We start from the raw sequence: 12862 nt of genomic DNA, 5'->3' as shown, positions 1-12862 counted from the left end.
TCTTATAAACGCACATTTATTTGAAGGCACATCTTTGTAAGCATAAATGCTCATAACCATGTGTGGAAAGTGCATTTCAGAACCCGTGGGAAAGTAAAATTGAGTATAAATAATTCCCCAAAATAAATAAGCCTGGCTGCAGATGGTGCCACTTTAGTCAAGTTTGATGAAGTTGTGACCCTTCTTAGATTTTTATGTCACTCAAAGCACAATTTAACTTCAACTCTACTTTGCAGTGGTGTTGAGGGGCAGTTATACAAAAAGCTGCTCATACCAGATAGACGCATTTTACCGATTGCAGTGTCATGGACAATTGGAGGGTGCCCAGTTGGATACAGTGTCATCTACACCAATCTAACGTTTTGCCACTTTAGGTGATCCCTGTCAACCAGTCTGGAGCGCCTCTAGGGGAAGTTCCCTTTACCCGAACTGGTTTGCTTGGATTTGTTGGCCCAGTAAGTCCCACGCACCTAGAAATAAAGTGCTGACATTAAGTGTACGTTTCGTAGGTGCTGAAATGCTCCTTCTGTTCTTTCCACAGGGCAGTCTGGTATTCGTTGTGGGCAAGATTGAGGGGTTGCTGATGGTGAGTCGGCGACGCCACAACGCCGACGACTTGGTGGCCACCGCTCTCGCCGTGGAGCCTGTCAAAACAGTTTACAGGGGGAGGTGAGGCCCGACCTGCTTGCTAACATGAAACGTGTACTACTTTGTAATGTGTGTGTGTGTGTTTTCGTCCGTCCGACTCTGTCTAGGATCGCTGTGTTTTCAGTGACTGTTTTTTACGATGAGAGGATCGTGATCGTGGCAGAGCAACGGCCTGATGCCAGTGAGGAGGACAGCTTCCAGTGGATGAGTCGAGTCCTACAGGTATGTCAAGGTCTCTCTCTCTCTCTCTCTCTCTCTCTCTCTCTCTCTCTCTCGCTCTCTCGCTCTCTCGCTCTCTCTCACTCTCTCGCCCTCTCTCTCGCTCTCTCTCTCTTGCTCTCGCTCTCTCTCTCTCTCTCTCTTCCAATGGGAACGCCTCAGATGTTTGATGATCCATCAAAATTTACGGTGAAATATTATTTTGGGTGTCATATAATATGCTCTGTATGATGCAAGCCATGCATGTACTTGACCTAATTTAATCGAGCATCGACGAAGGAACTCTGCTTGCATGTCTCTGTGTTTTTGTGGCACTTGTTCTGGAATGATAGTGAGTGAAAAGTATTCACAAGAAATTTGTGTGAAGTAAGCAGACTCGTATCTAAGCAGTAGGCTGAGGATACAAGGACACGACTTTCACTGTAGTGCTGGTACTGGTTTTCATTTGGGAAGTTTGTAGTTCCTGTTTGTGTTCCATAGCAGTTGGCTTGATTAGACTGGATTGCTCTGCTTTTTGTGAAATTTTGATTTGAATCTCTGCGGCCGGGTGGTCCAGTTGTTAGCGCGTTGACCTCACAGTGCAGAGGTATTGGGTTCAATTCCAGCTCCGGCCTCCCTGTGTGGAATTTGCATGTTCTCCCCGGGCCTGCGTGGGTTTTCTCCGGGTACTCCGGTTTCCTCTCACATTCCAAAAACATGCATGGCAGGCTGATTGAACACTCCAAATTGTCCCTAGGTGTGAGTGTGAGCGCGGATGGTTGTTCGTCTCTGTGTGGCCTGCGACTGGCTGGCGACCGGTTCAGGGTGTCCCCGCCTACCGCACGAAGACATCTGGGATAGGCTCCAGCACCCCCCGCGACCCTTGTGAGGATAAGCGGGTTGGAAAATGAATGAATGAATGATTTGAATCTTCCGTGCATTTGATTGTGATGTTTCCCAAGAAGCAGCACTGAGTGCAGCTGCTACATTAGCTTCTCACACTCGCTGCTATTTAGCTACTGACTCTAGCCAGCCGCCATATGATGGACATTGCTTGAGAGGTTTATGTCTAGTCTTGCGTCATTAGTGGCTGGCTTTGCATAATATAAAAAAAAAAAAAAAAGGGAGATGCTCATTGAGTTTCTTTACCCCTCCCCATTCGGCATTAAAGCAACATTAGCACCGCAGTGTATGTCATGATGCACATTCTCCCCACAGGCCATCGACAGTATCCACCAGGTGGGTTTATACTGCCTCGCACTGGTGCCTGCCAATACCCTTCCAAAGACGCCCCTCGGCGGCATCCACATCTGCGAAACCAAGCAGAACTTCCTGGAGGGAAACCTGCACCCTTGCAACATCCTCATGTGCCCGCACACCTGCGTCACCAACATGCCCAAACCACGGCAGAAACAGCCTGGTGAGTTTGTTGAATGAAACCATTCAACTCCTCAACTGAGTGATGGTGTTGCCAAAAATGGTCGGATCTGATCTGTGCAGTGGATGTTGGTCCAGCATCGATGCTGGTGGGCAACCTAGTGGCAGGGAAACGTATTGCCCAGGCAATTGGCAGAGAACTGGGTGTGGTGGAGGACCAGGATCTGATTCGAAAGGTAACATACAAAACACAACATTGACCGTGTTCATATCTGTTGCACCAGGTTAGACATACAGTACATATACTCATATGAAAGTTACTAAACCGGACCTTTCTTACAGCATTACACCACATAAAGCACAACGGGGTGCACATATGTTGTACAGTCATGAGGACAAGAAGAGAGGAAACCTTTACATGCCTACAATTTAGCTAATTAGACACACATTCATTAAGTTTCTAAGACATAATCAACTTTTCAATTGGAGAGTCGGGTCACCGGGGATCAGTGCTGGAAAAGCCGACATCTAATCATTTGTTTTTCAATGGGTAAAGAGCAGTCTTTTGTTCATTCACGTTTCAGCATTCGAGGAGCAGTCATATTTAATGATGTATTCCAGGGGGAAACTATCAAAAAAGAATAATGACCAGAAAACAAGCCTATTTGTATTCACTCCGGTCCAAATATGATTTGGCCGTTTGTTAGGGACCTTTTTCTTGATGATGTCTTACCATCCACCTCTTGTCATTCTACCTTTATTCACACTTGGGGTTGGCATTTAGCTGTGTATGTGGCCCACAGTGATGGTAAGCGTTTAGTCCGCTCCCTGCTACCTATGCTTCTGCTGCTTGTCAGTCAAAACGTGCTTTCTGCCGTCTTGAAGTCTTCCAACCCCATGATAAGCGGTGCAGATCAGCCAGCAGGGGTCTGCACGCATTCACTGACAAAACTGTACATTATGTGTTGAGTCAGAGGTTAAAAAAAAAGAAAGGTGTTTATATAGTGCCTTCTCATTATCAGCTGTCACAAGCGCAACATAAAATGAGTCAAGTCGGCTCTTCATGTTCTGGAAAAGCAAATTTCAAAGTATTCCAATTACATCGTGACCGACGGTTTTGGTGTGCACCTCTGCTTGCTGTGACACTGTGTGTGGCATGGCTTTGATGAGTGGTCCAAGCAGCTCAGTCTGCATGACCCTGCTCGACCACCACCAAGGGACGCCTTACCCTCCTCGCTTCGTGCCCTACCCTCCATGTTTAAAAGTCTCTTGCGCTTGGCGTCGAGAGACCAAGAGGACTGAAAAGTTTTTTTCCTTCTTAGAGTGACAGTCACATGATACTGTTGGAAATAAAGTGATGGCAAATATACTACACATGTACTTATTTATTTTGGTTCACGCAAGGGAAGATACGGTAACCCTAAAGGGACAAAAGAAATTGTTTATATTCGAAAAGCGGTGTCGAAGAATTGTCACGAATGGATATGAATGAATAACAATGTGTCATCTCGTGTCTGATTGCTTGACACAAAGTTGACAATGAAGATATCATTTCTGCAGTGGCAAGATTTGAAAATGACTAAGAAAATAGATGCTGCACTACCGGTATATTTAAACCTCCAGAACATGAATGCTCTGTTACTGCTTAATATGCCAATGTTGTGGATGTGTGTTGGGTTATGGTGGCTCTGAACCGTGGACGTTTTTTTCTTTTTTTAAATGTTTGTATTGGCCATGACCATTTTGCAAAGCCTACTGCCGTATACTGTATGGCTTGTTAGCAGGTGCAGATGGTCCCAGCATGACCTGGCAAACCAACCTTCTCCGCACACCGCTACCCTCCTGTTGTGCGTGTGCGCCTCTGAGCGAGCATTCACAAACAAACCTCCACATATTCACTGTGATGTTGAGAGAGTTGTTTTTATTTCATGTCTGTCTGTTTTACATGTGCTTTGATATACCGATAATCCATCCGTATAAAAGTCTATTCCTCTCCCTTTCAGCACCAGTTCTTATCTGACGCACTGCAGTCGAGAGCCCAGACCGACCCGGACCATATTCTCTATGTGCTGCTAAATGCAAAGGTAGAGTAAACAAGTACTAAGCCACTTGAATCACCTCTGAAAGAAGGTGACACGAATAATGACTGAATGGGTACTGTGCTTGACAGTCTTGCACGAGTAACACAATGGCAGTATCACCTTTTGCTTTAATGCAGCAGTAATGGAAGGTGTTACTAATACAGCTATGCTTGCCTTTAGACACCTTAAACTCTCAATGACACGTTACAGTGCATTTGAACTTTCTTTTTTCAATTCTTATCAATGTGTGGAATATAAAATGTGTCAATTTTAAAATCCTCCACAAGTTCATTCATTCAGTCATTCTACATGCTTCCATTTAAGTCCTGTCTGCGCTCTATGACATCATCAAATGGCTTTATCCTGCGGTCAGACCAAACTCATGCTGAATGTGTCTAGCTGTCTGTTGCCATACTGCAGGGGTGGCCAACCAGTCAGAGACTAAGAGCCAATATTTTTTACTGGGTTACTGCAAAGAGATGCGCACGCACGCACACGCTCACTTTTTTGTCCAAAGATCGACTTTTGGAGCGACCAACCTCCCACGATCGACCCGATCGCGCACGTGCAAGCATATGAAAACACACACACACACACACACAAACACACACACACGACCATGCACGACACGACGAGCAACAGCCGGAGCGCCCGAACATATATGAAACCTAAAGACACAAACACACAAATCTTTTTTTTCCCCCCATTTACTCCTCCCACCGCTCACGGTCGACTTGGGACCAGTCTGCTGGCTCTTGGTCGATTGCGATCGACGTATTGGGCACCCCTGCCTTAAAAACACAGGTAATTCGCTGACTAGCTTAGCACTTAGCGCCGTTGTCTGCGCATGAGCAGTGATTGAGTCATCTGATTGGTTGCCCTCTATGTCAATCTAGTAACGGGATTGATGATAGGCTGACGTATTACGTTCTGTGTATTAAGCACCGTTGTTTGAATGGCAGCGCCATTGCCGAAGCGTTTTCGACAATTGTCGTGTGAAAGCCCGGGAGCTGCACGGAACCAGCCAAAGAGCCGCATGTGGCTCGCGAGCCGCTGGTTGGCCACCCTGCCATACTGTATACAATTAATGCAGTTTGCGCGGTCAGGCACAATTGCCAGCAGGGAGGAGCGGGTGAAGCGTTGGAAGTGAAAGTTTTGCACCTCTACTCCGCCCATTTGGCCATGGTTTGCTGCATTGAACTTTCCAATGCGTCGCCGACAGCCAATCGGCGTCGAGAATGTCCTTATTATGTCACACGTAGCAGCAGCACAAGCATAGACACACAGCCAAACAAAGTTAAAAAAAGAAAACAAGACACCGACAGCATGGTAAACTAAAAACAAGGTGGGACAAAATCATTGTGGTCTCTTGGCCACAGCCAGCTGCCAATAGCAGCCAGAACTGAGCCAAAGGGCAGCAGGAGGAAGGTGGCTTATCTGGCGAGTGTTTTGACTTAACGTATTTATAGATGTTGAACTGTCAAACAAGATAGCATTGAAGCGGGCAAAATAACAACACGACCAACAGTCACCAGATTGACGAGCGAGATTCAAACTTGTTATTCCCCCGTGAACAAAATTACGCGAGACAATTGGGGCGATGTGAAATTTCACGTTCGGTCTCAACCCACTATGGGTGTTATCTTCTGTAGATCAAACATCATTGGGTGGGAGACATGGCAATCTTTGTCACAGCACTCCTGATTGTTGGTGTGAAGTCATTCCATGCAGGATTATGATGCAGACCAGTATAATCACATACCGCCTTGCAAGTTAATGTTACTGTCATTTCTGTTCAGGAGCATCATTATTTTTTTAAATAATAACACTGGTCAACACATTTTTTAAATCAGAGATGCAACTAAACTTATTGAAATGAATTTTTCATGCTGATTCAGAATCTACCTACCTGTTTTCTCTTGCATACTTGGTTTGCATGAAAATAATGTACTGTAATATGTCATATATTCATATTCATGGACTAAAGCTTAAATTGAGCAACAGCGAGAATCTGTTCATGATTCGCGGAGCATCTGACAGTTCCTGGCTGAGAAGAGCATTGTCATGCTGGAAAAACATCCCTATTCACCTGACCTGGTTCTGTTTGAAAGTCGGCCATTTATTTTGGATTGAAACATGTTTTTTGTGACACCACTCCTGGAACATTTCTGACACACTGAAAATAAGAGAATAGTTGTCGTCCTACATAATTCTGTCGATATGATGCCAGATGACGGTTAATTGTACTTTTTCTGTTTTGGCTACAGGGGGTGGCAGTGTGCACGGCCACCTGTGCTCAGCTTCACAAGAGGGCGGAGAAAATCACAGCCACCCTTATCGAGCGAGGAGGTCTCAACACCGGCGACAACGTGGTGCTGCTTTATCCCCCAGGTGAACATGTGCATCATCATGAAATGTAAACAAACCATCGATGATCTTCCCTGTTAGAGCAGGAACGCTGACGCGGTTGCTCCTGCAATACAGTCTCTTTGAGTCTGAGACCTGTCAATCTAGTCACAGTGCTACTTTATTTTGCTCCGAGTTGGAATAAACTCTTGATCACGTTTCTAGCCGACCAAATAATGAATGATAAGCTCGTGACCAGGATCTCATGAACAGATGGACCCTGGCCTTTGATTTAATATTGCAACAATTTTGAGTCATGCAGGAAGTGGTTTATACTTGTGTTGTGACTTTCGCGAATGAGTCTAACTTTCAAACCAGCTCTTCTGAAAATCGATTCATCCCAGCTGTGAAAGAGCTTTTCATTTTTTTGAGCCAATTTGGTATGATATTTGGTAACATTAGGGGTGTTCACACGGCAACTTTTACTCCGGTGTAGCACCGGTGCTGCCCCCCGTAGAGCCTTCACACGTACAAAGTTATACCGGTGTAGCCCCTGAAAACAGCTTAAACCGGAGCAAATTTAACCCCGCTCAGGAGGTGGTTTAAAAATTTACTCCGGAGTAAATGCTAGTTTGCGAGGCAGCACCGATATAAAATGGGACGTGTGAACGCTACAGGGTAGACTCGCTACGCGTGAGAAGAGTTGATTACATACGGGTATTGAATGTGTTGCTTTCGTGCTCTGTTGCACTTCCGTCATCTTTCCTTTCTCTCTTCTCTCATCCTTTTACGGTGTCTGATAGACCACAGCGTTGATTTGTCTGGAGAAGTATAAACCATGGTTTTTCGATATGTCACAAACAAGGCGGGGAAAAGGAAGTACACGTTCCGCATGCCCATGTTTTATTTCCGTATTATTATATTGTAATATACAATATTATATTGTATTGCACGGCCGCAGAAACTGCTGTGTGAACGCAAGTGGGGCTGCACCGGGGTTAACACACTTCTCTTTAGTAAGTAGCTTTTTACTTGTGAATGCTTCACAAAATTTACACCGGTGTAAGATATATCGCAACAAAATACGTCAGTGCAGCACCGATGCAAATGTGTGCCGTGTGAACACCCCTATTGAAGCAATCTAGATAAGTGTACAAAACATAAGATACACCTTGTAGAAAAGAACACTTGTCCAAAGCTTGAGGGTAGAAATTATTGCCGTATGTTTTGATAACTTGACTTGTACTGTAGCAGAGGAAAAAGTGCATTCACTAAGCATTCACAAACAGCGTCAGTTTCGATTGCCAGGACATATTTGCCGTGTGTTTAGTGAAAAAGTTGGGCTGAGGTATTTGTACTTGGCGATGTTTCTTCTGCATGTGCCACATAGACGGATTTGCCACATGAAGTGACAAGCTGGCTTGGTGATGAAGTGCGCCAAAAATGGAAATTCAAATGATGATTTTACTTCATCGTAATGGAGCCTTCATTTTCTCTTCAGACTTGGGACTGTTTGACCTCAAGTAGCCACTCGCCTCATTGCAGAGCCATACATAGCTTCCACCCATGTCCTCATGGTAGCGAAAGCGGGTTGAGCAATGGCTCATTTGTGTGAGACAGTCTTAGCTTCAAAACTGTGTGTTCTGTAATTCTCGATTGTTTGTGTGTTTTAATGTAAAGATGTCACATTACAACAAGTGGGAACCAATGCATTGTCTCCTTGAGTCGATTAAGTGATTCAAGTAATATTATTATCTATTTTATGTTAATAGCCTGTGTATCTTCCTTCTGCATGCAGGCATTGACCTGATAGCTGCCTTCTATGGCTGCCTCTATGCCGGCGTCATCCCTGTGACTGTGAGGCCGCCCCACCCACAGAATCTGGCTGCCACTCTCCCCACTGTCCGCATGACCATTGACGTGAGTCGGTGCCACCTTGGTCCCAAAACACATTTGATCACTGGCTATTATTTTTTTGAGAGTGTGTGGGTGTGTGGTTAATTGCTTGCTATGTGTTCCAGGTGAGCAAAGCAGCCTGCATCCTGACCACTCAGCCACTCATGAGGATCCTCAGGTCCCGGGAAGCTGCCGCCAGCGTGAATGTCAAAACATGGCCCGCCATCATCGACACAGGTGGGCCATTTGCATGTGTTCGCAGGGTAACGGATTTAAAAAAAAATCATTTTCAGTGGAACCTCAATTTAATTGGGGGGTGGCAGGTGTTCTCTGTTTCAGCCGAGTGTCCATTTCCATTGAAGTCCTTTTCTCTTGGCCTAAAATAATCCAACACCGTACAAAATTATTGATTTGTACTTTTTTGTAGCCCTCCAATTTCCACAACAGTACACAATTATTAGAAATAAATATTTTTAAAAAGTGTTTTAAAAGTTTTCTCCTCTTAGATGATCTACCCAGAAAGCGGCCACCGCAGATCTATAAGCCCCCAACAGCCGAGATGTTGGCTTACCTGGACTTCAGTGTGTCTACCACAGGCATGTTAACTGGAGTAAAGGTAACGATTTGCACACTTTGAATTAAAATACATTCTTTATACTGTGGATGAGCTAAATAATTGTGACCAATACTGTATATGCTTTTCTGCCTTGAACAATTTGACAATATTGTTGAGCCAAAATATGACTGTAAAATAATTGGGAAAACATCATGACACATCGGGAGTAGCACCTCACTAAACCTCATTTCAACCTGCTGTCGAAGATGATGCCCAGCGCCCAGCAGACATTTTGATGACTGACCACCAGTGTAAACAATAATTTGGGAATTTACATTAGAGTTCATTTTAATTTCATTTTGAGCTTTGCATTTTTTCAGTTTTTTTTTTTAAATTAGTTTTTTTTTTTTTTTTGAAAATGCTTCGATTTGGTTTTGCCTTTATTAGTTTTAGTATATTTTTTTAATGCGTGTATTTCATTTGTGCAATGTTTTAAAAAACGGTGTGTATTGTGCTGTAAAAATGTGTTTTAATGGGCAACTAAAACAACCACTGATCGTGAATATTTTCAAACCCTGAAACTGCATTTAATTGTATTTCAATTTAATTTAAATACAAAGCATTTAAAAAAACATATTTTGATTGTAGTTTCGTCATGAAGCCAGTCAGTCCTTTGCTCAAGTTCGGTGGACTTCAAACTCGTACCGGGACGGCTTGCGCGAACAGCTCCAGTAGTTTGTGTGCTCACTGTGACCTCATTTGCATGCAGATGATACCGGCCACCGATAGGAATAGAAGTTGACAGATTGGCTACGTTAGTCGGAGAAATTTTCCCATCAAAATCAATAATAAATAATAAAATATGTCAAACCCATTTCTAAATTGACTTTCAAGAAGTTTACTTTTTTGCTATTGCTAACATTAAAGCAGGCATGTCCAGCTCGGAGCCTGGAGGGCCTCTGTCCTGCCTGTTTTTCATCTCTCCGGTTGCAACACACCTGATTCAGATGATCAGCTCATCAGCCAGCTCTGAAGCAGCATTAGAACAATTCTGATGATTTGAATCAGGTGTGTTGCTCCTGGGAGAGCTGGAAAACAGGCAGGACAGCGGTCCTTGAGGACAGACTTTGGACACCCCTGCATTACAGCATGTGAACAAAGAGACCAACAAATAATCTTAAAATTATTCCAAGTTCCCCGTTGTGATTATACAACATTGCGTGTACCGGTGTGCAAGCGTCCTTGTTATTTTGGTTTTAGTGAAGTGCACAGCCGTGAAATGTGCTGACTCCTTGCCCCCACTGAATGTAGCTCAAGGAGGCATGTCATCTGTACTTTATGTCTGTGGTACTGGACAGTTGAAGTGCTTTGGTGGTATATGCAAACTCCTTTTTACACTGTTTGCACAAAACAGGCCGGCGTTTTGTTCACATGGAAACTGTACTCGTCCACTTTTTATGACAGTTAGAGCCTTAAACAACACGTGAATGCCAATTTGGTGCAGCTTAAAAGAGAAAACGTTTCAATCTGGCTTCTTTCTTATAGAGCAGGATAGGAGGATGAAAACGTACAGTCGCATGTTTTGGTACTTTATGACCTGAGTCGCTTCAGATGGTGAAGCAATGAGCAATCTCGAACGCTCTGAGGCATATCAATACCCATACAGTAATAAAGTCGGACATGTTTGGTTAAAAGTGGTTGGACAGAGTCTTAGTTAGCTTAAAGCAGACGGAGGACCCAGCCAAACCTACTACTTCCCACACCATGACCGCCACAGTTTCACACTTCCTGTAAAAAGCTTAACATCAGTTGAGGGGTTTCAGGTCAGAAAACTGCAATCAATCTTCAACAAAACTGATGTAAACATCTCTACTTTTGGCAACTTCGACCACTGCAAATATCAGAACCATCACCCCGGTGTTCTGGAGTTTGTGTTCACACTCCATAGCTACACCTTAATGTCATTTCTGACAAAAATGCTTTCCATCCATAAAATCCAAACTATTGAGGCAATCGGTGTAATAATTTCAGAGTTTGAAATATAATTGCTCTCAATGGGAAATGTTGTTTCCAAAGTCAACCGGATGGTGGTTGGCTGAGCATTTGCAACGCGGAACACATGCCCAAACTTCAAGGTGGCACTATATGTAGCCTAATTGTTGCCAAATGTTTTGCTTGTGTGTAGTATCTCACTTGGATTGTTGTGTTTTGTTATTAGATGTCTCATGCTGCAGTCAGCACTCTGTGTCGTTCCATCAAGCTGCAGTGTGAACTCTACTCCTCACGCCAAATAGCCATCTGCCTGGACCCATACTGCGGCCTAGGCTTTGTCCTGTGGTGCCTCTCCAGGTACGTAAAAGGCTGTATCAATGATGACGAGCAGTGCGATTGTTGCAAAAGTGACTGTGTTGGTGGTGGACAGTGTTTACTCAGGTCACCAGTCAATCCTCATCCCTCCCTTGGAGCTGGAGAGCTCACTTCCTCTGTGGCTGAGCACACTCAGTCAGTACAAGATTCGAGACACCTTCTGCTCCTACTCAGTCATGGAGCTCTGCACCAAAGGCCTTGGGACCCAGACGGAGCTGCTGAAGGTTGGAGTTTCTCTATTGTCTTTGCTGTCTTTGTGAAACACTGTCACTCAACACAAAAAAAGTCCTGTCCCGAAAGACGCGCTTATTTAACCCTTTCATGCACCCTGTAAACTGATAACATGAGAAGCTGTCCACTGTAGTAACCGCTGTCCCCCAAAGGGTTAATGTCATTGTCAGTTGTGTTGATCTCATTTGGTTTTATGCATCTAATCTGGCTCTTGTTGTTGTTTCCATAATAGTTGGGAATGAATGTATAAGTATGATTGTATATGTTATTGTTCTTCCAATTTTCTCAACTCAACTGTATTTATAGAGCACTTTAAAACACCCACCGCTGTATACAAAGTGCTGTACGTGGAGCAAATATGATATATATACAACAATAAAACAACAAGTTAGTAACAAAAACAGGAAACGCACCAAAGAGTAAGACTAAGATCAAGTCTGAGTCATGCCATGTCAAATGCCATAGAATACAAATGAGTTTTGAGACGAGTTATAAAGATGGGCAGCGAGGGGGCTTGCCGAATATTCAGTGGGAGGTCATTCCAGAGAGAGGGACCAGCAACGGAAAAGGCTCGATCCCCTCTGAGCCGCCGCTTAGTTCTTGGTACTTCTAATAATGTCTGGGTCCGCAGACCTGAGGCAGGTGTGTTGGGGCGGATGAGCTCAGAGAGGTAAGGTGGCGCGAGGCCATTTAAAACAAATAATAGGATCTTAAAAAGAACTCTAAAATGTATCAGGACCAAGTGAAGGGATCCCAGATGTGCTCCCTCTTACGAATACCTGTCCAGAGGCGAGCAGCAGCATTCTGGGCCAGCTGGAGACGTTTAATGGAGGATTGGCTGACTCCAAAGTAAATTGCATTACAGTAATCCAGCCGTGATGTGACGAAGGCATGAAATACTGCCTCAAAGTGCTCATTAGAAAGGACAGGTGTTACTTTAGCCAGCTGCCTAAGATGAAAGTAGCTGGATTTAACAACGGCACCAATTTGCTAATGCCATTGGCCATTTTAGACAAATGACAAGACTCGAACTTTGACTTTAACTCCTACTTAGGAATTTGTCCTAATGGGCTGCAGTGGGAAGTAGTTATCCCAAAAAGATGGACGGTGTACAAGTGAAAATATTTTTTTTCCCTGACGCCATCTCATGTGGGTGAAGCAT

The 12862-nt window shown here is 44.1% G+C and overlaps 1 protein-coding gene across 2 annotated transcripts in view; it reads left to right on the top strand.

Annotated features, from left to right (window-relative positions):
• Positions 1 to 12862, top strand: part of LOC109512322 (disco-interacting protein 2 homolog B-A) — a 35589-nt gene that overhangs the window by 14681 nt on the left and 8046 nt on the right. For both annotated transcript variants that reach the window (XM_019863942.1, XM_019863941.1), the window contains 12 exons: positions 375 to 455; positions 542 to 669; positions 756 to 870; positions 2065 to 2266; positions 2347 to 2459; positions 4227 to 4307; positions 6572 to 6695; positions 8449 to 8570; positions 8672 to 8783; positions 9053 to 9162; positions 11321 to 11451; positions 11525 to 11693. In XM_019863942.1, the coding sequence (XP_019719501.1) occupies positions 375 to 455; positions 542 to 669; positions 756 to 870; positions 2065 to 2266; positions 2347 to 2459; positions 4227 to 4307; positions 6572 to 6695; positions 8449 to 8570; positions 8672 to 8783; positions 9053 to 9162; positions 11321 to 11451; positions 11525 to 11693 (1488 nt within the window). The remainder of the gene's footprint in view (positions 1 to 374; positions 456 to 541; positions 670 to 755; positions 871 to 2064; positions 2267 to 2346; positions 2460 to 4226; positions 4308 to 6571; positions 6696 to 8448; positions 8571 to 8671; positions 8784 to 9052; positions 9163 to 11320; positions 11452 to 11524; positions 11694 to 12862) is intronic.

The sequence above is a fragment of the Hippocampus comes genome, unplaced genomic scaffold, assembly GCF_001891065.2.
Source record: "Hippocampus comes isolate QL1 unplaced genomic scaffold, H_comes_QL1_v1.1 scaffold467, whole genome shotgun sequence".
NCBI classification, from domain to species: Eukaryota; Metazoa; Chordata; class Actinopteri; order Syngnathiformes; family Syngnathidae; genus Hippocampus; species Hippocampus comes.
The sequence above is the reverse complement of the archived record's forward strand: the minus strand, read 5'-3'. Positions and strand labels throughout refer to the sequence as shown.